We start from the raw sequence: 27,248 nt of genomic DNA on the forward strand, positions 1-27,248 counted from the left end.
AACTGCACAAGGAAATAACTTCCCAGGTTGTCTTGTATGTTGTGAATGATAATAGGAATCAGACCGTGCTCACAGCAGGCTCTTGCTGATCCAGGTGGGAGAAGGCAGGGGAATCTGATTCCTCCAGGGAGGGGGGTGGATAGAGTGTGAAGCCTCAAGTTCCTACCTCTTCACTCCCTTATCCCAGCGGGTTCCTCTGTCCCAGATGGTGGTGTAGGGGCTTCCTCTTTGGTGCAAAGGCCTGGCAGGGGGGAGGGAAAGATGCTAGGGCTCACTTGCCCCCTGGAGACTTGACTTCTGCCCAGTGGCCTCTCTTTCCTTCTACTTTGGAGGGTTCCCAGAGGTGCTGCAGTCTGTGGGGTCACAAAGAGTCGAACACAACCGAACAACAGCAGAGGTGTTGAATCTCTTCTCTTTGTCTGCCGCAGGCAGGGCAGTGAGAAGCCACCTGTAGGAAGGCCCACCTGAAGCCACACCTGTCCAGGAAGCTGGGGTTTGAATGGGGACAGGGTGCGAGAGGGCATTGGTAATATCCTGTGTCGGCCCCGCCGAGGTGCCTCTTCAGCTGCCACTTGAGAATGGAATGTGCTCCAGAGGGCAGCAGGTGGGAAGACACAAAGGGCCCTTGTCTGAGCTCGTGCCCACATGGGGGGTCTCCCAGAAGGCATCTCCCGAGAGCCGCAGCTCCAGAGACCTGCCCAGAGGGACGCTCGGCCCAGAGGACGTCCAGAAAGAAGGCGAGGCTGGGGGTCTGGGTGTATGTGCGTGTGGGGGCTGGGGGGGTGGGAGCAGGGGAGGAGCACACCCAGCTCTTTCTTTCCCTACCCTTCTGCCTTTTTGAACATGCTCCATGGACCGGACTTGGAGGGATCGGTTCTCTCCGCCTGGGAGGAATGAAAAGGCGTATTGTGTGACGGAGGGTCTGGTTGCCGGCCAGGAATCAGTCCTCTGAAGGCAAGGAGGAGAAAGGCAGAGTGGGAGGAGGCCCGGGGAGATAGCAGGAGGCAGGAGAGAGGGAGAGAGGCCAGGCGGTAGCAGGTCACAGGCGTCTGGCCAGCAAGCAGGTCTGGGTCGCTCCTGCTCCTGGGTCCACAGGTGTGGGGCCCGAGGGGAGAAGTCGGGGGAAGAAGGGAGGGAGGCCCGGTTATCTTACCCAGATGCACGTGCTGCAGGAGAGGAGGAGGGTCAGAACTTCAGACTGTTTACTTAATCCCCTGGAATGTCTTCACTGTGCTCTGTTCTTTGGGCCCCTTGTGTTTCCCCGGACTCCTTTATGGGCACATGTGTGGTAATTAACACATGCGGGGTAGGTCCCGGGCCATGTGTTTGAGTTTCAAATATCCATTGATCTGGGACACTCCCATCCTGCAGCCGTCCCTTCTCTGATGGTCCTCACCCTCCGAGAGAAATGGAAGGGGTATGTGTGCATTTTGGGGGGGTGGGGGCACACGTGCATTCACATGTGTTTTATTGATGCTGACAGAGGAATATCAGAAGAGAGGAAAGGACCCCCAGCAACCCCTGAGTTCTGACCATCTGCTGCTAAAATAGTTGAAAGCTACAGAAAGTGAGAGGAAGGAATTTGGGGTTTCCATTGAAGTAGAAAAGTGACTGGGAAGCAAAATGTGATTTAGAAACAGTGACTTTACCCTGAGCAGCTTCTCCTGGCCCACCAGGGCTTGTGGATGTTCCTGAGGTGCCTCTTTCAGGGGTCTAGATGCTAACAAATGTGGGCAATTTGAGGGAGTTTCCAGGATAACCTAACAGAGTCAAGGACTGGTCCTAGGCTTCATTGCTTATGAGGTGCAGTAAGGATGTTCTCAGCTTCCAGTGGGGTGTTGGTGGAGCAGGTGAAGAATGGGAGACTAGTGGGAGAGGACTTGGACAATGATTTCTGGCAGTTCCTGGGAACTTTTTCTCCGGAGCGCCTAGGATACATGGCCAATGAAAATTTAGGATCATAGGGAGTTTTCTGCAGTTTACTCTTTTCTTACTTCTAAGAGCTCTGGGAGTGAGCAGTGTAAGGAAAGTGAAAGGAGAGTAAAAACATTTGGAAAACTGCTCTCTTTTCTGCACGTGCTCCTGTATTTGTCAAGCCAGTCTTGGAGAGAAGTGGAACTTCCAAAATACAACTCATAGAGACTTCTTTTATTGCACCCCCCACCTCCCGCCCCTCCACTGACTGCTTCATAGCATGTGTTCCAAGTGAAGAATGGATCACAGTTATTTTCCAGAGTCCGTCTCTGGGTCTCGGATTTGAGGATCTCTCGTGGTGTTTGGTCTACAGGTTGATGCCAGCTTGGACACCTTGTCACTCAAATGGTGGAGCCATCAGCACTCCCTCTCAGGGCTGAGGGATGTGCTTAGGGCAGGGATGATGGATGGTACGTCTCCCAGATGAAGGGGCTCATGTGCTCTCCAGCCTCCGCTCTCATGGGGGTTAAGTACACCTGAAGGGGTTTCCTTGCATTGCCTCGAACCTGGTGGAGGTGTGCAGAGTCAGCTGTCTCAGAGCATCCTATACACAGAATGTCACCCCGTTCACGTGTCTTTCACCTCTTCCCAGCCACCTCTTTTTTCTCTTCTCTCAGCCCAGAGAGGGCGGCTACGTTCATAGGTGATCTGTCAGCCTTGCCACCAGATGGCTTAAGTCTGATTACCCTCCAGCCTGGGCTGGATTTGAATGGATTTGAATGGAGATGGGCAACTGATGACCTCTATGTGTTGACCTCGGCTCACATTGGATTTCCCTGTGGAGAACCATTCATTCTAATGCGTGCCTGCTACAAACTGTACCTAAGTAGCTCCAGGCCCATGAGATGCAGCTCTTTTCTTCTCTGCATGCAGTCGCTGCTGCTGGCTGGTGTCTGAGCCACCCTGACCAAGCCTGGCATATCAGTATATCAGCTTCAAAGAGATCAGTTGCAGAAGCGGTGTGCATGAGTGTGCTTGAGTATTCACGTGTGCCCCTCATCTCCCACTACCCACAGTTCATTATTCCCCCAGCAGGGAGTAGCTCCATCTACTCAACTGCCCACCCTCCATCTCGGCCCCTATTCTGTGGTCTCCAAAAGAAAGTTTACGAATGGAGGATACCTGGTTTCCAAGGAGTGGAGAGGAAACAGGGTTTGTGATCTGGAAAAGCCCTCTAGCCGCGGATTCTAACGAGTGCCCCGGTGTTGTTAGTGACCGCTGGTGTTTTATACGTGGCTGTTTTATTCTTTCATTCAACAAATATTCATTAAGACTTCAGTGCCAGCTTTATGACAGTCCCTGAGGACCCAGTGGTGGGTGAAATGTAAGAGCCCTCAGCTTGTGGAGCTCACACTCTGACGGTCTTAGCCTCTTCTTGTCGAAGGCATCGTCATGGAGGGAAAGCCTCCCAGAGGAGCACATACTTCTAGATGCTGGGATACTGGAAAGCAGGGGAGGGATGGCAGGTGGCTCCTCCAAATGCCCTGGCCAGTGGCTTCCAGGATTAGAGCCTCTAAGGAGAGACCCCTGGAGGAGGCTGCCTGGGATGAGCATGGTCCACTGGCAAGTTCTTGATTCTTCTGCCTGGTACCTTTGTGGGGCCCCCGAAGTCTAGGGGACGGCTCCAAGCTTGCCTGGCCACTGAGGATATGTTCCTTGGCTGAATGAGTTCAGTTCCAAGTGTGGCCCAGCAAGCTGGAGGGAGGCAGGGATATCAGCCTGTGGGTGGACAGACAGGCCTTGGGGCCACATCTGAACCACTCTTCAGCCCTAAGTAGCTCCTGTGGTCAAGGCCAAGGAGTTGTCACTCTCCGGTCCTGTTGTACCTGTTGAAGGAAAACCATGAGGTTCAAGGGCTGCTTATTCTAAAATTTATGTGGAAAGGCAATGGTGGTGTTGTTGGTTAGTCCTCAAGTTGGGTCCGACTCTTCCCGACCCCACGGTCTGCAGCACGCCAGGCTTCCCTGTCTTTTACTATCTCCCAGAGAAGGCAATGGTACTAGAGTAGCTGAAACAACTTTTAAAAAGAAAGTGAGAGGAATCACTGTATGTGATTTTTTTTTTAAACCAAGGTATCTTTAATATTTTACTCCCTTCATGACCCTTTATGAATTTTCAATTCATGCTTTCCTTTGGTCATCTAAACAAATGTGGTGACTCCATATTTTTAAATGTCTATTTTATTCTGTTTTTATTTTTGACTTAGTTTTTTAAGAGTAGTTTTAGGTTCACAGCAAAATTAAGAGGAAGGTCCTGAAATGTTCTATATGCCCCCTGTCCCTACGCATGTGTCACCTTCTCCACCATCAACAGCCCCCACCAGAGTGGGTACCTTTGTTACAACTGATGAACCTAAGTTGACACATCATTAACACCCAAAGTTCACAGTTTACATTAGGATTCACTCTTGGCGTCGTATACTCTGTGGGAATAGACACAGGAGTAGTGGAATATCCACCACCACAGTGTCATATAGAGTATTTTCACTGTCTGTTGACCTAAGGATCAACAAAACAGAACAGAGAACCCAGAAATAGACCTACACAAGCTCGGCAAACTGATTTTTGAAACGTGCAAAAGGAATTCAGTGGAGAAAAGATAGTCCTTTCAACAAATGGTGCTGTAGCAATCAGGCACCCAGTAGACAAAAAACAAAAACAACTCCCCAAGACCGTCAGCCTAAACCTCACACCTCATACAAAAATTAACTCAAAATGGCTCTTGGACTTAAATGTAAAATCTAAAGCTATTACAACTTGTATAAGAAAACATAGGAGAAAATTTTTAGAACTTATAAGTAGGTGAACCTTGAGCTTTAGTGTTTTAGAATACCAAACATGTGATTCAAAAAAATTTTTAATTGATAAATTGGACTTAACCAAAATTGAAAACTTGCTTTCAAAATATCTTGTTAAGGAAATTAAAAACTACAGACTTGGAGAAAATACTTACAAACCACCTATCTGACAGAGGACATATGAACATATAAAGAATGCTAAAAAACTTAACAGTTGAAAACCAATTTAATTTAAAAATGGACAAAATACTTGAATAAGCTTTTCACCTAAGCACATATGCAGAAGGCAAATAAACACACAAAAAGATGTTCAACGTCATTAGCTATAAAAAGTGCAAATTAACCAACAAGGACCTATTGCATAGCACAGGGGACTAGACTCAGTATTATGTAATAACCTATAAGGGAAAAGAATCTGAGAAAGAATATGCATATATATGTGCATAACTGAATTGCTGTGCTGTACACCCAAAGCTTACGTGATATTGTAAACCAGCTATACTTTTATCAAAAATTGTAAACTGCAAATTAAGAACATGGTAAGATATTACTACACACCTATTAGAAGAGCTAAGATAGTGACAATACCAAATGTCACTGCAGAGGAACTGGATCTTTCATAAATTGTTGATAAGAATATAAAATGATACAGCCACTCTGGGAGATAACTTTGGAAGTTTCCTAAAAAAGTAAACAACAAAACATATGCTTACCATATAATCTAGTGATTGCACTTCTGCTTATCTATTCCAGAGAAATGAAAACTTATGTTCACACAAAAACCTGTACACAAGTAGTCACAGCAGCTTTATGTGTAATAGCCAAGGGTGAAAACGTCCCAAATGTCGTTCAGTGGTGAAACAAACCGAGGTGCGTCCACACCATGGAATACTACTCAGTAACGTAAAGGAACACACTGTTGACACTTGGGGCAACAGCTGGATGGATTTCAAGGGCATTAGGCAGAGTGAAAAAGTCCAACCTCCAGAGATGGTCTACTGCATGATTCCATTTATATAACATTCTGAAAATGACAAAATTATAGAGATGGAGAAAGGGTTAGTGGTTACCAGGGGTGAACGATGAGGTGGAGAAGGGGAAGTGTGATTATAAAAGGGTAGCACATGGGATATCTTTGTAGTGATGGACTAGTTCTATATTTTGATCGTGGTGGTTGCGTGAATCTGCACATGGATAAAATCGCATAGAGCTACACACCGCCCACCCAACCAGACACCCAGAGCAAGTCCACGCAAAACCGGTGGGATGTGAATAAGGCCCCTGGATTATACCAGTATCAATTTCCTGATTTTGGTATTATACTCCTATGATGTTATCTATATAATTATGCTACCTGTAAAGATGCTACATGGGAGGAAATTGGGTGGAGGGTACACGGGGCCTCTCTGTGTGCAGTTACCTGTTGCAAAGTCATTTTTAGTTTAAAAAAATTAGCCCAGGCTCTGGGTGCACCCAGCTCTGAACCAGCTCTGCTGCTGCCAGTGCCACTGATCCCCTACACCCCAGCCCTCTCACCACCCTCTTCCATCTCTGGTTTACCCTTTTCACCAGCCCTTTGTTTCTGTTCTTACTCAAGAAAGAGCTTGACGATGTGGGGAACTGCTTGCAAGAAGACATTTTGAAGCTTGTTTTCACTTGTATTGGGAAGGAGGGTGCAGGTGGGTAGGCAGAATGTAGAGCATTGATCTCTCACTCTGGAAAGGACCCAAAGTACTCAGATAACTTGTGTTCTTAATGGTCAGAATCAGGGCAGCTCAGAGTACATTGCTGAGCCTTGTTGGTCGTGGGACCTCAGGAAATGTTGAGGTTAACAATTCCATCCTCCCCCTGGTATGATTCGGGCCAGGTTCTTAAGGGACATTTCTGTAAACAGGCACTGTTGTCTTCCTGTGATGCCCGGAATAAGTCGTCTCGACTTTCACACTGGGTCTGAGTCACATGCTGAGGGGGATGATGGTGCAGGAATAAATGTAGTCCCTTCAATAGCAAGAACCTTCCAACACTTCTACAGGGCTGAAGTTTATCTCCATGTCTTGCAGCCTGAATGAATCCGAGAGGGAGGGTGACCAGTGATGGACCAGGGTTTGGGCAGAACCCAAGAATCGAAGGGGATTTGGGATCATTGAGAGACTTTCCGAATCTCGGGTTGGGGGTGGTGGTTTCTTTTTCTCTCATTCTCCAAGGCTCCTCAGTCTCAAGACCCCAAGAGATGCCATTAATACAGATTCCTCCTCTGGCCCCTTTGACACATTTGCTTTTGAAGGACCTGGAAGAGAAAGCTCTTTGTATGTGGTCAGAATAAACTCATTGTACACCCAAACAATTAACTCCTCAATGGACTTGCCAGCCCCTTGAAAGGCCCGGCCCTGCCTCCTTGGACCTCTTGGGCTCTATTCAGTCCCTTAAGCACACCAATGTTTTGGGGGTTTTGTTTTGTTTTGTTTGTTATTCTGAAAAGTCTTTCCTTGCGAATAGTCAGAGCGGGTCAACATTGTCCTCAGCGCAGCATTTAGCTCCACTCGCCAGCGAATGTCAATCAGGAGTCAAAAAGCCAAACAGAGGAGGCTTTGAACAGTGTCATTGGGGGTCGAAGTGACTTCCAGCTGTCTGTGCGTGGGCCAGGCCTTCTCGCAGGGCAGGGAATTGTGGTGTCACACAAACCCACTGTCTGGATGGGCTTACAGGGCCCGTGCGGGGGCTGCGGGTCTCTGGGGCTGCACCTGCAAGGGGAGGCGTGGTTGCGGGGCTGGGGAATTTTGGGGAGGCCAGATGCCTGCTCTGGGCCTGAGCAGTTGCCAGCACCACTTGCTCACTGCCTCTGGGGTCTTGAACAAATCACTTCCTTACGCTGAAGCTCAATCTCTTTTTATCTGCCTGGTGACTTCCTCTGCCCTGGCCAGTGGCAAGAATAGATGAAGAAAGCAACCTGCTAGGAGTTGAGTGTTACAAAATGTGCTAACACGTATTATTCTTGATCTTGACATCATCCTTGAGAAATTTTCTCAGGTTTGACTTATTTTTCGTTGGCTGTTGTTCAGTTTCTCAGTTGTGTCCGACTCTTTGCGACCCCCATGGACTGCAGCACGGTGGGCTCCCCTGTCCTTCCCTGTCTCTGGGAATTTGCTCAGATTCGTGTCCACTGAGTCGGTGATGCCATCTAATCCTCTGTTCCTCTGGTGCCCCCTGCTCCTTTTGCCTTGTCTTTCCCAGCATTAAGGTCTTTTCCAATGAGTCGGCTCTTCACAGCATCCTAAGTCAGCCTTAGGATTTCTGTATTTCTGTGCCCAATCTCAGGACTGCATCATTTGGAATAATGAGTGTTATGTTTCTATCTACATATGTCCATGGGATTCTCCAGGCAAGAATACTGGAGTGGGTTGCCATGCCCTCCTCCAGGGGATCTTCCCCACCCAGGGTTCAAACCCTTGTCTCTTATGTCTCCTGCATTGGCAGGCGGGTTCTCTACCTCTAGGGCCACCTGTAAACCCCTATTTTTCTTTAATGTTTCCAAATTTACCTTTTCTCCCTGTAAGAGAAATGATCATCTTTGAATTGGGTTTTTTTCAGTGTTCCATCTCCTCCAGCAGGAAGAGTATTATGGCATCAAAGAAAAATAAAGTCTTACTATTGCAGGTCTGTAAGAATCACCAAGAGTGAACATACACACATGTGAAATCATCATGTGCATATGTGTAAACTGAATTTCAGATGTATTTTTCTTTACGCTCTATGGAAGAGTCTCCCCCCAAATTAAGGATCGCTCAAATAATCTAGCTACTGCCTCCTGATGGTGTATCTGTGACGGCTTTGGTACTCTGGCCCTCTTTTGATTTAAAATCTTTATTAAGCTATAATTACACACCATAAAATTTACCCACAGTAAATGTACAATTCAGTGAATCTAGTACATCTGTAGAGAAGTACAGCTATCACCGGAGAACATTTCCATCACTTCCCGAAGAAACCTTGTACCCATTTATAGTTATATTGAGTCTCTCCTCCAGGCAACCATGTATCTGCTTTCTGTCTCTATAGATTTACCTTTACTAGGCATTTTACATAATGGGGTTGTACCATATATAGTATTTGCGCGTGGCTTCTTTTATGTAGTGTAATATTTTTGAAGTCATCTATATGATTATATGTATCAGTAATTCTTTCTTTTTAACTGCCAAATAATACTCCATTGTATGAATGTATCACAATTCGGTTACCTCTACACCAGTAGAAGAACATCTGGATTATTTCCAGTTTGAGGCTGTTAATGAATAATGCTGCTATGAATATGTGTATATATGTCTTTGGGTGGATATGTCTTTATTTTTCTTGGATAGATTCCCAGGAGTAAAATTTCAAGATTGATTGGTAAGTTTATGTTTAATTTTTAAAGAAATTGTCAGACTCTTTTCCAATGTGGCTACCCCATTTTACATTCCCATGAAAAGTGAATGAGGATTTGAGCTCCTCCATATCCTTGTTACTTGATAGTGTCTTTTAAAAAATTTTTAGCCATTCTAGTAGGTACATGGTGGTATCTCATCATGGTTTTGATGTGTGGTTTCCTAACAGTTAATGTTATCGAACACCTTTTTGCATATTTATTACCTGTCTGTCGATCTTGGAAATGTCTATTGAAATATTTTACCCATTTTGAAATCAGGCTGTTTGTCTTCTTATTGAGTTGTAAGGTTTACTGGATTTTTTATTTTAAAAACTGTCGAATTTTCATGCTGCAAATCCAATTTTAAAAGTAAGCAGTTGGATAAGATGATTTAACACTTGATGATTTAATGCCTTCTTTAAGAGGCCTGTAGAGTCTTTTCTAGCCACAGTGTCCAGAGGATATCACTGCCCAGAGAAGAAAAGCGAGGGGTTCAGGTTATCCAACTTAGTGGATGTAAAGCCGGGGTCTGCACAGTGACCCCACTGGAAACTGGGAGGCCAGGGGTACACGTAGAAGCTTTTCTCTCTCCCCAGGGCCCAGCGTGGGGCCCGGTGTCACCCCAGGGCTTGCCAGGAAGCAGGCTTGATGTGGACCTTGGACCCAGGCCTTGGACCTGTGTTTGGGAGAAGGGTGCGCTTGTTTGCTGGGTTGGACGCCAGGTGCCCAGGTGCCCGGAGATGATGGTCAGAGGGTCCTGTTGGCTTTGGCTTGGCTCCCCACCCTTGGGGCATGCTGGATGTCACAGGTGGCTCTCCTGGCAGCAGGGCGCCTTGTCTTTTCTCACTTCATAAAGATCTCCCGCTAGGGCCTCTGTGGTGGCAGTGCAGCTGTGTGTCTTCACCCTCGGTGACCCTACCCTGCAGGAAGATTCGCTCCCTACACGTGGCTTCACGCTCTGTGGGCTTCTGAACCTGCATCTGGGCGATCGTGGAGGTCCTCGACTTCCCCGGGAGTGGGGAGACTGGAAACCCTCCTTCCTCTCCTTGAGCAGCAGACTTCTTTGCTGATTGCTGGACCAGATGGGCCGTCCCAGCCTCTCCTGTCAGTGATGGGAGAAATAAACAGAGTATTTTCTGTCTTCCTGTTCGAGAGAGAGAGATACAGCTCTTGGAGTATGGGATGATTTTAATTGAATATCAAGATATCACATAAGCCATTTTGCACTTGGCTTGTCACCATTGTTCCTGTGAGAATGTTTGATTTCTCACTTTCTCTTTGTTACCTTTAAGACTCCTGAAAGGAAGCCACCCTGTGTGGAGGGGCTGAGCACACTGTGCTGGGCTATTTAGACTGTGAACCCTGCATCCGGCAGGAGCAACCAAATGTGCATTGCAGCTGCCAAAAGACTTCATTCAGTGGTTCATTGAATTCAACGGAAAGGGTGTTAATAGAGTCGGGGAAGTGATGCTATTTTAAAAAATGACATTGTGTGTTTTTTCACTGTGTTTATTCTCCCTCAATGACTTCCAGATCAAATGGGCAGTTTGGTGTCAAAAGATGACTGTTCAGGACTCCAATTTGAGGCAAATAAGATATTCAGTTTCATTATTCCTCTCCTCCTGAGGCATCTCATGTCCGGGGATGATTGTCGGCTTGTTCAGGATCGCCCTGGCCCCTGTGGGAGTTGGGTCTTACGTCGGCACATGGCAATAATAGCAGGGTCAGGTGTCACACAACTCTCAGGTTGCTGGCCTCAGCCTCCAGCAAGGGTCAGGATCTCCATAGCTATTGAGTCTTAAGATCCCAGGGGTAGGGTATTGGTGTGAAAAAAGGGATCTGCTCTCTGTGTTCTTTCTCCTTCCCCTGATAAGATGCAGGGAAGTCTGCCAAGAGTTCTGGGAGCTCCAAATGCTGGAGGTTGTTATTACTGATGATCTGACCTGCGTTGCAGATGATATGAGAACTTGTATTCTCCATTAATAGTTAATGCTTGGAGAATATAGTGTTTAGTCCCCAAAGATCGCTGGGGGTCTTGGGAAGAAGGGATTGTGTAACCACAGTGTCCGAGACCACAGTGCTCACCTTCCTTCCTCTTGCTGAGGGAGAAAATAGAAAAATCGTGGATCTGTGCATTCTCAATGTAAGTAAAGACACCTGTTCCCAGCTTTCAACAAAGAGGTGAAAATTGTTTTGGGGGGGCACAAAAGAACCCTTTCTATTTTTACATATAAAGTACAGACATACATACAGTACATAAATATGTACTGTGTATACAGAGATATGTACAGTGTATACAGAGATACAGTGTATCTTTGTTATTAAAATTTCATTAGGAAACTAGTTAAGGAGAAAAATGCCTAAAAATGCTCCTTAGACAATAATAAAACAAAAGTTGAGAAACAGTGTTCAAAATTAAGGTTTGGGCATCTTGATGAACATAATTCAAAGTCCTGAAAGGGAGATAAAGTCTGCACTTACTCTGACCTGTAGAGGTTCTTGGTCTGCAGAGAGAGCTGCCAACACTACTATGACCATAAGTATTAGGACTTTGTCACTGAGAACTCTCTGCTCCTAGCATCTGTGTTAGAAATTTCCAAGGAAATCCAGAGTGCAATTACTTATGTTCCCTCTCATTTTGTCTGCCTCCATCTCTCCTTGGGAATTGGTTTCACAGTTAAAAGTGTTCTAAGGATTCCCAATTCTTTTCAGTTCAGCATGCTGGAGAGAGAATGGTCCTTCTTACCCTCACTTCGTTTTTAGATGAGGACGGAAAAATAGCTAGGGGTTTGGGAGGGAATGGCGCCATGGTCTTTGGTTTTCTTCAGACTCTTCAGTGAGGGCCACTAGAAAGGCACTGGGTTGGTGCCTTGCACAAGAGGGCAGGAAGGAGCTGGGGACATCAGCACTTGATGCCATAAGCGTGCTAGCATCTCCCAACGTGCCTGGCCAGAGCTAAGGGCTCCTGGGAAGACAGCACTGCCAGCTTTCCTGGGGAAAGAGCAAGGGCTGACAGAGTCATGCTGCCGCAGAGTCATGAGACGGGGTCCTCCAGAGCCATGATAACTTGGGTTCCTTCCCTGGAATGGCGAGCATGCACCTGGATTTGTCTTACTGTTGGTGTCTCTTCTGTGATGCTCTTTTCTTTCTTGCTCTTTTCTTCTTTCTTTTCTTTTTCTTTGACCTCTTCCTTGGGACTTGGCCGGGCCATGTGCAAACCCCAACCATTCAACAGTGCTGGAGAGTAGATAGTATTTACCTCAATAATGGTAGTCTCCTTTCGATTCTTTTTAACCCTCAATTCAGATGATGGGTCTAAGCCGACACCCACGATGGAGACCCAGCCGGTGTTCGATGGAGACGGTAAGCTCCTGTATTACTTCAGATTTGAGTTGTCCCACTGTTTTCAAATTTGGGACAGGTCTTTCCTTCGGATGTTTGTTTAAGCTTTACTATTATTTTTTTTTCCTTTTTTAATTTCAATTTTTCCCGGTTTAAGCCAGGCTGTTTTTAACGTTTTTAAAAAATGCAAACCCTCCCAGGAACTAGTACACCCTCCACTTCTGGAAAGGCCCTCTGTTCTCACCAGGCTTCCTGCCTGGCCACTAACATCCAACAATAACACAGCCTGGATGGACCCTGCAAACTGCCAAGACCGAGCAGCCATGGCTGAGAAAGACAGGCCGGCAGCATCGTTTTTCTAAATGAGTCAGCTCTTACAAGTCCTTGTAGTGCTCTGTACCCAGCATTGTGCGAGGCCTGCTGGGGACGAAGGAGAAATAGATAAGATGAAAGCCTTTGCTCTCAACAGAGTGGCAACTATTGGAGAATTTATGTATGAAGCTACATGGTCTCAGTTTTATTTCCTCTGTGATAGACATTTCCAGAAGAAAGAGATCACAGTGGTCTGGGAAAAGATTCTGTGAAGAGAGGGAACTTGAGCTGAATCTGAAAGTGTGAGGGAAGAATCAGGGTGTTCCAGGCAGGGACGAAGGAGGGAGTATGGTGGAAACAGTGTAATGAGGAAAGTCACAGGAAAGAGACTGGTGCATGGAGTTGGCTTGGCTGACTTGTAGGGACCATGAGAGTTGAGTCCAGACATTGGGGGAAGAGAAATGCTAGATCAAGAGAAATAGCGGTAGTTGGTGGCAAAGCAGGCTGGGTATCTCTGGAGGTCTGAGGAGCGGACAACTGGAACTTGGGTGCAGAAGGCTGGCTTCAGTGTGAGTTTGAGCTGCTCAGGGCCTATATCCTTCAGCGTGCTTTGCTAAATACTCCAGGTTCCCATGAGGGGGAGCAGGAATCTTGGCAGAGTGTAGTTTCTAGAAAGTCTGACAACGAGATGTGGCACTCAGTGCAATATACAGCAACCTTTTAGCAGCTTTCAGCTGAGTATATCCAGGCTTGGATCCTAAGACTGGACAGTGAGACAGAGGAACAAAAAGAAGTGATGCCACTTGTTGGAACTGTTGGCTAAGGATGGCCCTAGCCCAGGCTCAGCTCTAGACAAAAACACAAGATATCCTTTGCAGCTGGCCGTGGAGTGGAACACTTGTGTGTTCATGCCTAGAAATTCAAATGTTTCTGTGATCCACAAATGTCCTAGATCATTGGCGAGTCTGGGACCCTGGACCCTGGACCCTGGACCCTGGGCAGTCTGGGTAGGAAATAGAGACCACGTCAACTTGGAAGACCTTTACCATGTACTCACGAAAGGTCTCATCTCCAGTGCTCAGGGGCATCCTCAGATTTCCACAGCACCTGTCCACTGGGTGACCCCAGCCCTGGAGAGCCTGGTGGCCTCCTAGAGCTCTCTGGATGAAGAATTCTGCCTCTGTTTGATGAGAAACCATTAGAAAAGAGATTGAAGCACACATTAGGCCCATTACTTTCTTTCCCATGTGGAGCAGAGTCTCAGAGAGCTAAAAGCTGCTGTGGCTCAGCTGTTTCTTCCAAAATGGTCTCTGTGGTTTTTTTGGCATTGGTTTGTTGATTTATTTCCTTTAAATCTTCTTCCAGGGAAGCAGCTGAGAGAGACTTGGCTTGGCCCATTTTCCTCACCTCCTGGGATAATATTTTTATTCCTGGATGGAGTGGCTCAATGCCTCTGGACTCTGACCACTCTGCCTCCCAGCACAAGAGGCCCTAGCTGGCTCCTCTGAGCAGATAGAGAGGAGCTTCCATAGGGAGGAAGCAAGAGGCTGTTGGGATGCAGTGGACATGGGATGAGCGGATAGAGAGGAGCTTCCATAGGGAGGAAGCAAGAGGCTGTTGGGATGAAGTGGACATGGGATGAGGGAGATGGCTCTATCTTTGATGCCTCAGGCTTTTAAAAAGTCTGGGGGTTACATCCCAAGTTTCATACTCTCTGTTGCCCAGACTTTATTTTCTCTCTTCTTTTTTTTTTTTTTTTCAGAAATCACAGCTCCCACTCTCTGGATTAAGCACTTGGTAATCAAGGACTCCAAACTGAACAACACCAACATAAGAAATTCAGGTAAATTATCTGCCTTGGATTATGTGCATACCTGATCTACCCATGGGTGCCACATGGTTACTCCATGACTGTTACTGTGTGGGGTTGGGCAAGTCATTTCACCATTTTGGCCTTCAGTTTCTTCCACAGCTGTAAAATGAGGAGATGAGATGAGTTAATCTCTTCCAACTTTAATTGTCTTCAATTAGGACTCAGGGATCATCTTTCATAAGTAGTTGATCCTTTTAGCTAAAAAAAAATAGTTTGATGGTAGGTTTTAATATTTTAATTGACTTTCTATGTGCAATACAGAAGGATTTGGAAGAATGGCTGGGCATAGAGAAGTTGGACTTCAAACCTTAAGAACCTTGGATCTATGTGTTTTTAAGGCTCTAACTAACTGCCTGCAATCACGTCTTTTCTAATCTGATCTTTCAAGATCTTGTAAGTGTCCAGGTTTTAGTACTGGTTGAACCCTTGTAGTTGTTGTTTGGTTTCTAAGTTGTGTCCAACTCTTTCGTGAACCCCTGGACTGTAGCCCACAAGGCTCCTCTGTCTATGGGGTTTCCCAGGCAAGCATACTGGCATGGGTTGCCATTTCCTTCCTTCCTGACCCAGACATCAGACTCATGTCTCCTGCATTGGCAGTCGGATTCTTTAGCACTGAGCCACCAGGGAAACTGGAATCCTTATAGAAAGGTAATCATTTCTGAAGTGATCAGATTATAGAGATCATTTACCATCAATGAAGACCAAAGTTGAAAAGTTCATTTACCATCAATAGAAACTAGATGTCCATCAATGTGTTATTAACAGACCCAATTTATTTCTCTATCGGGGGGACTTACTCTTCTTTCAGCCTCAGACCTAATTCTGAGAAATGCCACTTGGCATATTTCTGCTGGTTATTGAATTTAGCCATATCATCTTTTCCTGATAAATAGCAAGGACCGTGAACTAAAGATACATCCCTTTCACCTGGGAGGCAGTTTTGCATGAGCATCAGTGAATGAGTGAGCTGCCCTTGCCCTCCTTTTGGCTATCTGTATGGTTTGCCAGCTTTGTCCTAAAGGTTGTGGACACTGGGGTGCGTGGAATGGTTTAGACTGTGAGGTGAAGCCACATGGCATCGATTGATTTTCTTGGCCAAGTACCCGGGCCCGTGTCTGGTTCCCTGTTTGACAGAAGCTGGAGGAGACCTGGGACACTGGGGTGGGAAGGAGCCCATGTGACATCCTGTGGGCCAGAGTCGTTGATAGAACAGGGGCCATGGTTAAAACACCGATTTGGGGTTCTCTTTCTGGCTTCAACACTTAGTGAAGTCAAGTGAAGTCAAATCAACTGAAGTCAAACACCCACTGAGGTCAAATGCCTCCCTCCCTCCCCACCAAGCCTCAGTGCTCAGCTGCAATAATAATCTCCCCCTTAAAGGATGGTGAGTAAAGGTTAACTAAGTTAGTCTGTATATTACTTAAAGCCTGAGTAAGTGATAAACAGTAAGTGCATGATAAATTGTAACTACACTATATTTATTACTATCATCATCTTTGGTGGGAAAATTGGGACTGTAAAGAATTCGCCTGCAATGCGGGAGACTGAGTTTGATCCCTGGCTTGGGAAGATCCCCTGGAGAAGGGAACAGCTACCCACTTCAGTATTCTGGAGTGGAGCATTCCATGGACTGCTTAGGCCATGGGTGGCAAAGCACTGGACATGACTGAGCAAATTTCACTTTTCACTCTCAATGATACTGCTTATAGTGAGAATTCTTAATTAGGAAAGAATTTGTAATTGTCACCTTAAGCAAAAGCATCTATTAGGAAGCTTCTTCTTAGATCTTTCCTCCACTCTTCCCTCACTGTTAAGCAAATACGGTAAGTCAAAGAGAAGTCTTGGTACCTGTGCTATCTGTAAGTGGTATCTGCAAAAAGTCCCCAGTAGGGGGCTCACTTCTCATCTGGTGCCCAAGGGGTAGATAGGAGGGAGAGCTCTCTCTGAAATTATGTGGTACTTTTTGCCTGAAACATTTGACCTTTAGCAACTGCTTTTGTGATTCTTTTCACCTGTGTGTGCTATGTTGCTTCAGTCATGTCCAACTCTTTGCGACCCCGTGGACTGTAGCCTGCCAGGCTCCTCTGTCTGTGAGATTCTCCAGGCAAGAATACTGGAGTGGATTGCCATGACCTCCTCCAGGACATCTTCCGGACCCAGGGATCAAACCTGTATCTCTTCTGTCTCCTGCATTGGCAGTCGGGTTCATTACTACTGGTGCCACCTGGGAAGCCCCTTTTTCACCTACCAGTGGTTAATTTCTCTATCTAGGCTATACTCTGTGAAGGCAAGGGCTTTAGTGCCTGTGTGTCATATCTATTAGAGAATTTTGCTTAACGCATTTGATTGCTTCGGAGAAGGATGCAGCAGAAAGGATCTTCATCAATAAAGACAGAATTGTCATTGTCATCACAGCTATCAGCTACCTGTATCAGCTATGTGTTCTCTTTGAGCATCGCCATAACACTGTGAGAAAAGTGTTGTCGTCCTTGTCTTATAGATGAAGAGTCAAAGGCCAAGAGAGAGGAAGTAACATGTCCTGGTTCACAGCTAGTAAATGGTTCATTTCAGTTCAGTTCAGTTGCTCAGTCGTGTCGGACTCTTTGCGACCCCATGGACTGCAGCACGCCACGCCGCCCTGTCCATCACCAACTCCTGGAGTTTACTCAAACTCATGTCCATTGAGTCGGTGATGCCATCCAGCCATCTCATCATCTGTCGTCCCCTTCTCCTCCCACCTTCAATCTTTCCCAGCATCAGGGTCTTTTCAAATGAGTAAGTTCCTTGTATCAGGTGGCCAAAGTATCAGAGTTTCAGCTTTAGCATCAGTCCTTCCAATGAATATTCAGGGCTGATTTCCTTTAGGATGGACTGGTTGGATCTCCTTGCAGTCCAAGGGACTCTTAAGAGTCTCCTCCAACACCACAGTTCAAAAACATCAATTCTTAAACGCTCAGCTTTCTTTATTGTCCAACTCTCACATCCATACATGACTACTGGAAAAACCATAGCTTTGACTAGACGGATCTTTGTAGTAAGTGGTAGGGCTGAAGAAAACGATTTCTCTGGGAATACAGTGCCTATCTTTTGGGCTATGTTCTTTGTGTGTGATGAAGGGCAATGTCAAGTTTGATAATGTTTGCTTCCACTCAAGTCCTTCTTCTTTCCACTCCTTCTTCCTCTGAGTAGTTTCCAATTGCATGAGTATGGGGTCATGCTGAGGAATGGTTTCCAGGCAGGTACTACCCCCTTACTTTTGTCAGAGGGGCCCAGTCACCTTATTTTTCCATGGTTGGCCCCAGTTATATCTGTGAGGTTGGCATATAGGACAAGATAGTTGGGAGAGAGCTAAAGGTTCCAAGAGAGAAACTGAGACCAGAGATCATTATCAAAGATTGATACCGTGGGCATTTTCTAAGAAACTGGGACATTCTCCATCATGGTCAAGTGGTAATACTGACAGAGTGCCTGCCACCCTTTTTGATGTAATTCTGTGTGAAGGCCATCATGTCTCATACGTGCATAACAGGCTGGCAAAAGGCCTCATGACTGATTTTGCAAATAAAGTTTTATTTGAACACAGCCATGTTCATTTATTTATGTACAGTCATCTATGGCTGTTTCCATGCTGTAACTGTCAAGTTAAAGAGTAGTGTCAGAGACCGTTTGGCCTACAAAGCCTAAAATATGATCTGATCCTTTACATTAAAAAAGTGTGCTGACTGCTGGTATATGATTGTTGCATTGTTGTTGTTCAGTCGCTAAGTCGTGTCTGACTCTTTGTGGCTTCATGGACTGTCGCCCACCAGGCTTCTGTCCATGAGATTTCCCAGGTAAGAATACTGGAGTGGGTTGCCATTTCTTCCTCCAGGGGATCTTCCCAGCCCAGGGATTGAACCCATGTCTGCTGCATTGGCAGGCAGATTCTTTACCACTGAGCCACCAGGGAAGCCCATATAAGATTGAAGTAGAAGCATTTGGGTGGGATCGTGAGTAGAAGTGTGTCTTTCTCACATTTTGTGGTCTCTTTCTTGGAAGTAGGGGCTGTGTCTCCTGAGATGTTTCCTGACGTGCCGTGGGAAGCCTGTATTAGCGTAAAATTCTTCAGGTGGCTCACGTAGCACTTCCACCTCTCCTGTGAGCTTTAACATCCTTTCCCGTGCACGCTCTCACAAGTGCCCAGAAAGCATCCTGAGGCTTGGCCTTCATAGGTGGGAGGGTAGGGAATCTTTTGTATACAGAAGAGCTCAACCATGTAATGGCATGAGCATGGTCTGGTATCAGGCAATTCTATGGATGTGAGAGTTGGACCATAAAGAAGGCTGAGCTGAAGAATTGATGCTTTTGAACTATGGTGTTGGAGAAGACTCTTGAGAGTCCCTTGGACTGCAAGGAGATCAAACCAGTCAATCCTAAAAGAAATCAGTGCTGAATATTCATTGGAAGGACTGAGGCTGAGGCTGAAGCTCCAGTCCTTTGGCCACCTGATGCAAAGATGCTGGGAAAGATTGAAGACAAGAGGAGAAGGGAACAACAGAGGAGGAGAAGGGAACAACAGAGGACGAGATGGTTGGATGGCATCACCGACTCCATGGATATGAATCTGAGCAAGCTCCGGAAGATGGTGATGGACAGGGAAGCCTGGTGTGCTGCAGTCCATAGGGTCGCAGAGTCGGACACCATGGAGTGACTGAACAACAGTAGAACTGGCTGCTTCCTACTGAGAGGCTGGGTGACCTTGAGAAAGTTAATAATTAGCTACCCTGAACCTTGATTTCCTTATTTATTAGATAAAGTCATTAATGCCTTGCAGGATTTTCCTGAGAATTCAGTGTATCTAAAAGGCCTGGCACACAGTAGGAGCGCGTAAATTATTGAAAACACCTCAATGGACTACCTTGATGTGTTGTGTTGGCCAATTTTCACATGATTTCACTTGGTTTGATGAGAAGTCACATAGACTTGAATGATAACTTGTCTGGGTCTGGGGTCTGGAATGGACAGCAGCCTCTGCATGGGGCCCCTGGGACACTTCCCCATTAGAGTTTGATGAAAGATTCTGAGTCTGGAGAGCTTCCACCCACACCCCTGGGGAGGTTGGAGTGGGACTCTGTGAGCCGACTGAGTGAGCACTCTCCTCCTCAGCTCTCTCTCTCTCCCAGAGGAAAAAGGCCATCCCAGCTTCTTTTACACCCCAAACATCCTTCTTTCACGCTCAGACCCTGTGACGCCAGGCTTGGTTTCTGGCCTGGGGACTGTTGACGTTGGAAAGGTTCCACCGGGCAGCTGAAGTTTTGCAACAACATGACACTTACGCCTGCAGACTTATCCTGTCTCCTTCCCTCCTCCTGAAGTTTTTGGTCCCTGTTTTTAAGGCTTTGTCGTAGGCTTATCATGGTCAGGGTCACCCTCTGAGTACGTGGTAGGGTCCACAGCAGCAAGTTTGCCTGTTGAACTTCTGATTCTCGCCTCCTTTGTACCAGGAGTTCTTCTTGCAGCCAAGCAGACAATGCACCTGGTGGCGAACATCCTAGAATTTGACAGCGAGCATCTTCTCCTATACACGTGTTGGCCAGAAACACATGTATAAGAAAACATTTTTATAAGAAAACAAACTGCTTTTATAAGAAAACAAACTCTTGCTGAGATTTTGGTACCAGGGGCTAGTGATCAAAGCATTTCTTATTATAACTAGATTAAAAAAAAAAAAAAACTGTAATCACTTACATGTTAGAGAAGAGAGTACAGAGATCCAAGAAATGACAAAAACTAGGCTTCATCTCATCTTTCATCCATATCTTAACTGCTTCTAATTTTGTTACATGCGGACATGTGCCTACAGCATGTGATTTATAAAAGTCTTTTTTTTTTCCCCTCTCTCTCTTTCTGTGTGACAAAATTCTGTGCTTTCTCCTCTGGGAAAATATTATCTCTCAGGAAATGTGGTCGTGTGAGCCTTCACTTTGCTGTTCATGGAGACGATGCCCTGAAGGCGTGTACTACAGCCCTTTCCCTCTTTCCTGGCCTGATACCCACCGGTGGCCACCTGTGAGGTCATTTGACTTCTCTCCTCCCATCCCTTTCTTTCCTTTATCTCCATCTTTTCTAGTTAACGTCATGATCTGACTTCAAGAGGCCCTAGCACCTGGCGCTGTGGGTTCAATTCAAATGGACTGTGTCTTTCCTTCCTCACCTGTTTGCCTGGCAGACCTTCCTTTAGTCCATCTGCAAATGCAGCAGCCACTGGTAACCCTGCTCCCTGGAGACCAGCCACCAGCGGAGACACAGGTGGAAATGCACCCCTGCCCTCCTTGAACACGAGGGTGTTTGCCTCAGTCACCATCCGAGTCACAAATAAGCTGTTTTCAGCATCCTGTCCTGACCTGCCAGGGTCGGAACAGTGCTCTCCTAGGCCTACTTTGGGCCCCTCCGTCACCTTTTGGATACACTTCCCTTACCTGGAAGTTCCTGCCGGGGTGGCTGCTCCTAGAGCTGGGACTTCGGGTCACAGAGCAATAGCACCTCCCGGTTGGATCCCCCACCCCCTAAACCAGTGCTCTTGGTCTGCCCAGAAACCGCGGGGTGATGTAATGACCTGAGGCCTGGAAAAATAAACAGTTTTCAGGGAAACCAGCGGTAGCCGTTGTAAGCAAATACCCCACAGCCACCTGGAGACTTGCGCATGACGTGATTGGAAGGAAGAATGAGTAACCCACTAACGTTAGCAGCCGCAGATGGGGCTGGGCTGGTGTGCATTTAGAATATCTGTATAAAAACAAATCCTTGATGTTTATTTCTATCACTGGCCTTCTGGATGTCTGCCCACGTATCTTCTGCAGGTGTCTTGGTCCATCATGGCCAGCAGAATAAGAGCCAGGGGTGGGGATGGGTGGTCATTCTTATGACTTTCTCTCCGACAACAAAGGCCTTTCTTAAGTTCTCCCTTTGCTAAGAGGATCTGAAACACATTTGGAGGCCCCAGAGAGCCTAGCCTTGCAGTCCATTTTAATCTTGTTTTAAGATCGGTTTTCCCAGTCGCCTTGCTCCTTCACCCCATGTTGTCTGTTTGGAACATAGAGGTGCAGTGTGACTGGGAGGGGTCTGGAACTTGCTCCACTAGCAAAGATTTTATTGAGTTTGTATGCTTGTGGTGGTAAGAGCAAACCCACCGCATCCTAATGTTCTACTTTTGGCCTCTGCTGCTGGAAAAAAAGAAAAAACTAATCGAAGGCCCTGCTGAGATAATTGTAATTGACTTCTTCCAACTTGTTAGAAGTCAGCTGCCATCTCTGCTTTGGTCTGAGCAGCCTCATTCTGGGTTTATTTGTAAGAAGACTTTGGAAGTAGACAGGGTATATAGTTTATGAGCACACTCATATGTGCAGTGTTATTGTTTGGAGGAGAAGAGTGAAATTATGATACTTTATTTGACAAATTAAAAAAGACCTCTCTTCCATCTCCCCCTTCCACGACCCCTCCTTCCTTCTCACCTGAATTTTTGTTTCTAGCTTTTGTCCTTAAAGGAAGAGCTTGTCAGGTCAAGGTCAGCGAAGTTAGTGAGAAAAACTACAGAGATGCCAGCTTACCACTTCTGAGTACTTGTCATTGCAAAACCACTGTGAAGAGTTTCATATTCTTTTTGGTGGAAGGGTCATATGAGCATGAGTCAATAGAGATGGCGCCTTTTCTAAAATTCGAGTGGCTGTGAGTCAGTGATGCTTTGGGGAAAAAGTTTAAAAAAAGTGCCTCTATGCTATATTGGGATAGTCTATCCTAGAAGAAGTATCTTCTGTAGAATTTAGATCTTGTTTTCCTCCAGTTCTCAGCGTCTGTCTGTGTGGGAAGACAGAGGGTACGACTTCAGACAACGGTGAACCGTGCATGCCCATTTTAGGTGCCCCAGAGAGAAATTATTTAGACAGGCTGGTTGGTTTGTAATTTTCCCTTACGCCTCCTGACCCACAGCACTTCATCCGAGCACTGGGCCCTATTTACAGAGCCTACTGCACACACGCCTGTGAGTGGGTGTGTTGGGGACACGAGGCGGGCATTGTTAGTTTTGTTTGGCGGGGGTGGGTTCTAAGCCACAAGCAGTTGGACGCAGTATGGCCGTGGCAGGAGTGGGGGTTGGGGGAGCGAGGCATGGGGGCAAAACGGCAGCCTTGCCCCGTGCTCAGCTGCTTCCTGGTTCTAGGGCTCTCCTGGGGTCAGGGAGCCTAAGCTGGCTCAGGCCCGGAGCCGTGGGGAAGCTCTGGCCTGGCTGTAAGGTGGTGGGCTATCGAGGTGGCCGCCTCTAGTACCCCTGCTGCATTTGCCTTTTTAAAGACATGTATTGTTGTTGTTCAGTCGCTCAGTTGTTTCCGACCCTTTGCGACCCCATGGACTGCACCCTGCCAAGCTTCCCTGTCCTTCACCATCTCCCGGAGTTTGCTCAGACTCATGTCCATCGAGTCAGTGATGCCATCCAACCATCTCATCCTGTCGTCCCCTTCTCCTCCTGCCCTTGATCTTTCCCAGCATCAGGGTCTTTTCCACTGAGTCTACTCTTCAAATCAGGTGGCCAAAGTAATGGAGCTTCAGCTTCAGCTTCAGCTCCAGTCCTTCCAATGAATATGTAGGGTTGATTTCCTTCAGGATTGACTGGTTTGATCTCCTTACAGTCCAAGGGACTCTCAAGAGTCTTCATATTATTTGTTTATTTTTGGCTGCTCTGGGTCTTCATTGGTGCAGGCAGGTTTTTTCTAGTTGCGATGAGTGGGAGCTACTCTTTGTTGTGCATGGGCTTCTCATCATGGTGGCTTCTCTTGTTGCAGAGCTCGGGCTCCAGGTGCCTGGGCTCAGCAGTGGTAGCACACAGGCTTGTAATTGGCTTCTTCCATCTTGCTAGAAGTCAAGTTGCTCCATGACATATGGAATGTTCCCAGACCAGGGATCAAGCCCACTACCCCTGCATTAGCAATTGGATTCTTAACCACTGGACCATCAGGGAACTCCACCACTGCTTCATTCTAAACGAGAAAAAGGAGCCCAGACTAATAAGGGCCTTGCCCAGGGTTCCGAACCCATCAACAGCTCTCATGTCAAGGCCTCTTTGTTGTTCAGTTCAGTTCAGTTGCTCAGTCGTGTCTGATTCTTTTGTGACCCCATCCTCGCTGTCCATCACCAACTCCCAGAGTTCACTCAGACTCACGTCCATCGAGTCAGTGATGCCATCCAGCCATCTCATCCTCTGTCGTCCTCTTCTCCTCCTGCCCCTAATCCCTCCCAGCATCAGAGTCTTTTCAAATGAGTCAGCTCTTCGCATGAGGTGGCCAAAGTACTGGAGTTTCAGCTTTAGCATCATGTTATTCAGTCTCTAAGTTGCGTCTGGCTCTTTGTGACCCTGTGGACTGCAGCACGCCAGGCTTCCCTGTCCTTCACTATCTCCCAGAGTTTGCTCAGATTCATGTTCATTGAGTCAGTGATGCCATCCAACCATTGAATCCTCTGCCGTCCCTTGATTAAAGGGTCATTTGGAGAAACCTATTCCCATGGTAGAGGTGACCATTTTAAATCTGTGCGTATTCTGTGTCTATTCTCTCTACATCTACCCCTGCTTGATACACACCTGAGCAGTTTCAAGGATTGACTTTGTTCTGTTTGTCAGGGGGTCTGCTTCTTCCCTGCCCTGGCAAGACCTCTCCTTTTCTTGGCCACTGTCTGTTCCAGAGGGAGCTCTGAGGAACAGTTCTGTGGGTTCCCCTCCTCTTCAGGGGTTACTTGGGGTCCCTGGATGACTCTGAGACTAGGGGATTGATGACAGCCAAGTGACAGCTCACTGCTGGGCATGACGGGAGGACAGAAAAGCGGTCGCAGGTGCTGACACACGTGGCCAAATAAATAGAAAGGGCTGCTCAGTGGTGTCCTGCGAACTGTCCGAGATCATACATCCTGCAGCATCTCCTCCCTGGAGTCCGCATGTCCAGTCACAGGACTGGCTCTTTGGAAACAGGAAGTCAGTGCCTTCAAACCTGGTCCTTCCAGTCCCTCCTTTTGTTCCTGCAGTTTCTTCATCGGCCAGATTCTCTGTGAAACTCCCCAGAGCACACGCCATTTGTGCCAACCCAGAGAATCCTGAGGCAGGAGCCATGCAATTTCTTATGCCTCTGGAATTTCATGTTCTGGAATTTCAGGAAAGGTTTTTTTTTTTAACTTGTTAAAAACTTTAGCTTGTTATTTTGTGTTATCCTTCAGCATTTCATTCATTTTTGATAAGAGACTAGGTGGGTGTGAGGTATTTGAAGGGTTTCAGGGTAATTGTAGACGACACAATGCTACTGTTTTCCTTGGTATTCTTGGCCCAGTGGGACAATTCCTTTTACAACATAGATACACTGCTCCTGTTTTTCAGGCGGGTACCATGTATTGATTTTTCTTTTAAGAAAATCTAGTGCTGGATGGTCTGAGGGTTGAGTGTGGCATTTCCTAGGATGAGTCAAAGGGGCAGATTTTCTTTTTCTAGACTCTGTGGTCTCATCCCTCCCCAACCCCCACCACCCCCAACACACACACTTGACTCAGCGGTGAGGGCCCATCTCTGAAGTGTCAGGCTAGCACAGAATCCTGCAGCTGGGGATGGCACAGCAAGTATTCAAGCAATAGCAGGGTTCTTGGGCTGTATACTCTGAGCATCCTTTACACCTGGGTCTCCATGGTTCTCCTATGAGTGAGGTGCTGGGGCTCAGGGCTGGATGTGGGGAAGGGTCAGGAAGGCTGCGACAGGGCCCTTGCCCTTGGGAGCTTGCAGTCTTGTTAAGTCCCGGTGCCCAGGGTGAGGAGTCCAGGAGGAGTGCAGAGGGAGGCCTTGCTCTAGGTGGGGCCCCCAGGGAAAGCTCTGGGGATGGAGGAGGCCTAGAATGAGGGTAGGTCAGGATCTCGTGGCTAGTTCTTTCTTCTTGCTGCCTCTTATGAGACTTTTCTGACCTCTTCCTGAGCCTGCCATGGTGCCAGCGCACACCCAGTCCCGGGGGCCAGGAAGTCCCTCGACCCCCTCTGCATCCTCTCTGTGAGCCCCAATCTCCTGTGTTACCCCAGATCCCACATTAGATTTGAGACCCCAGGAGCACTGATCTGTCTCAGGACATTGTTGTCGGCCCTGTCCACACCCCACTGCCCTGTCTGCAGCATAGGTGGTGCTTGGTTGAGTCAGCCTGAAAAGCTGCCTTTAATTCCCAGCTGCTCCTCCCCTCGGAGGAGAGCTTCTGGTTCTTTCTCTGGGAAGATTGCATCATTCATTGAGGCATCTTTCCCGATACATGTTTCTGGGACCCATGACTCTTCTCAGCTTTTCTGTGTATGGTTTTCTATAAGACTGGGCTTTGTTCTTGGTCTCATTTTTCATAGGGACCCAGTGTCGACTAATTTTAGGGGCCAGCTTGACTAGGCCACAGTAGTCAGTTTGGTCAAACACTAGTTTGGATGTTGCTGCAGAGGTATTATTTTAGACATGATTAACTTTTATAATCAATTGACTTGAAGTAAAGCAGATGACCCTCTGTGGTGTGGGTGGGCCTCATCCAATCAGTTGAAGGCATTAAGAGTGAAACTTGAGATTTCCTGGAAAAGAAGGCATGCTCCCTCCAGACTGTGACATAGATATCCTGCCTGAATTTCCAGCCTGCTGGCCTTACCTATTGATGTTGAACTAGAGACTGCCCCATCATTCTTACCTGAATTTCTAGCTTGTCAGCTTGGAGCCAAATCTTTGAGATAAATCTCTCTCTCTCCACATATATAGCCATATCCAAATATATATATATATATATATTTTTTTTTTCTTTTTTCTATTGGTTCAGTTTCTCTGGAGAGCCCCCACCACTACTGATGCTCTCTGACTTCTGCCTTCTCTCTCCTCCCGTCTCCCTCTGGGTCTCCATCACTATATGGCTCCCCAGCTCCTTCTCCGAAGAGTTCAAGATATGCCTGGCTCGTCAATACCTGCTCACTCGGGTGTTTGGTTACCCAGCCTCCCAGCTTTTCTGTCTGTTCCTTCCTTCAGCAGGTTCTCTGGAATGCAGCAGCCAGAGAGAAAGACCAGCCCAAGGACCTGAAACTTGAATCTTTTCATGTTTATGTTTGTTGGACATTTTTTTTTTAAGAAGAAAAAAGAAACAGATGATAAAGAAGAAAATGTTCCCAGAAACAAAGGATAAACTGGGCTAAAATCGAGATGGAGAGTTAGCTGGGGGTTAAAATTGTCCATGCTCTCCGTTGCTCCTAATTACCATGGGTCATTGAGAGGTGCAGAGGCAGGGACTGGCCGTAGCAGACAGGGCTGTTTTCCACACTCCTCCCGTCTTGGCTGGACAGCCGAGAATCTGCACCCTGGGCCTGCAGACAGGGTTTGTGTTGTCTGGTTCGGCCTGGTCTCTCTCTCCCCGGCCCCCTCCCTGCCCACTCCCACCCAGGCGCAGCCCTGATTTGCTCCGCTGCTGTGTGATTGGTGGGGAGGGCTGTGTGCTTTCCGGTGGCAAGAGTTGGACCGCGTTTTCATTCCTTCCACGGGCTAC

At 46.9% G+C, this 27,248-nt stretch overlaps 1 protein-coding gene across 6 annotated transcripts in view; it reads left to right on the top strand.

The window, feature by feature from the left end:
* The window catches only part of SMOC1 (SPARC related modular calcium binding 1), a 146,119-nt gene that overhangs the window by 94,527 nt on the left and 24,344 nt on the right, over positions 1 to 27,248 (top strand). For 4 of the 6 annotated variants that reach the window (XM_005211949.5, XM_005211950.5, XM_010809447.4 and 1 more), the window contains exons 6-7: positions 12,447 to 12,536; positions 14,590 to 14,670. In XM_005211949.5, coding sequence (XP_005212006.1) covers positions 12,447 to 12,536; positions 14,590 to 14,670 — 171 coding nt within the window. 6 annotated transcript variants of the gene reach the window in all.

Source organism: Bos taurus, chromosome 10 (assembly GCF_002263795.3).
Source record: "Bos taurus isolate L1 Dominette 01449 registration number 42190680 breed Hereford chromosome 10, ARS-UCD2.0, whole genome shotgun sequence".
In the NCBI taxonomy this organism is placed as follows: Eukaryota; Metazoa; Chordata; class Mammalia; order Artiodactyla; family Bovidae; genus Bos; species Bos taurus.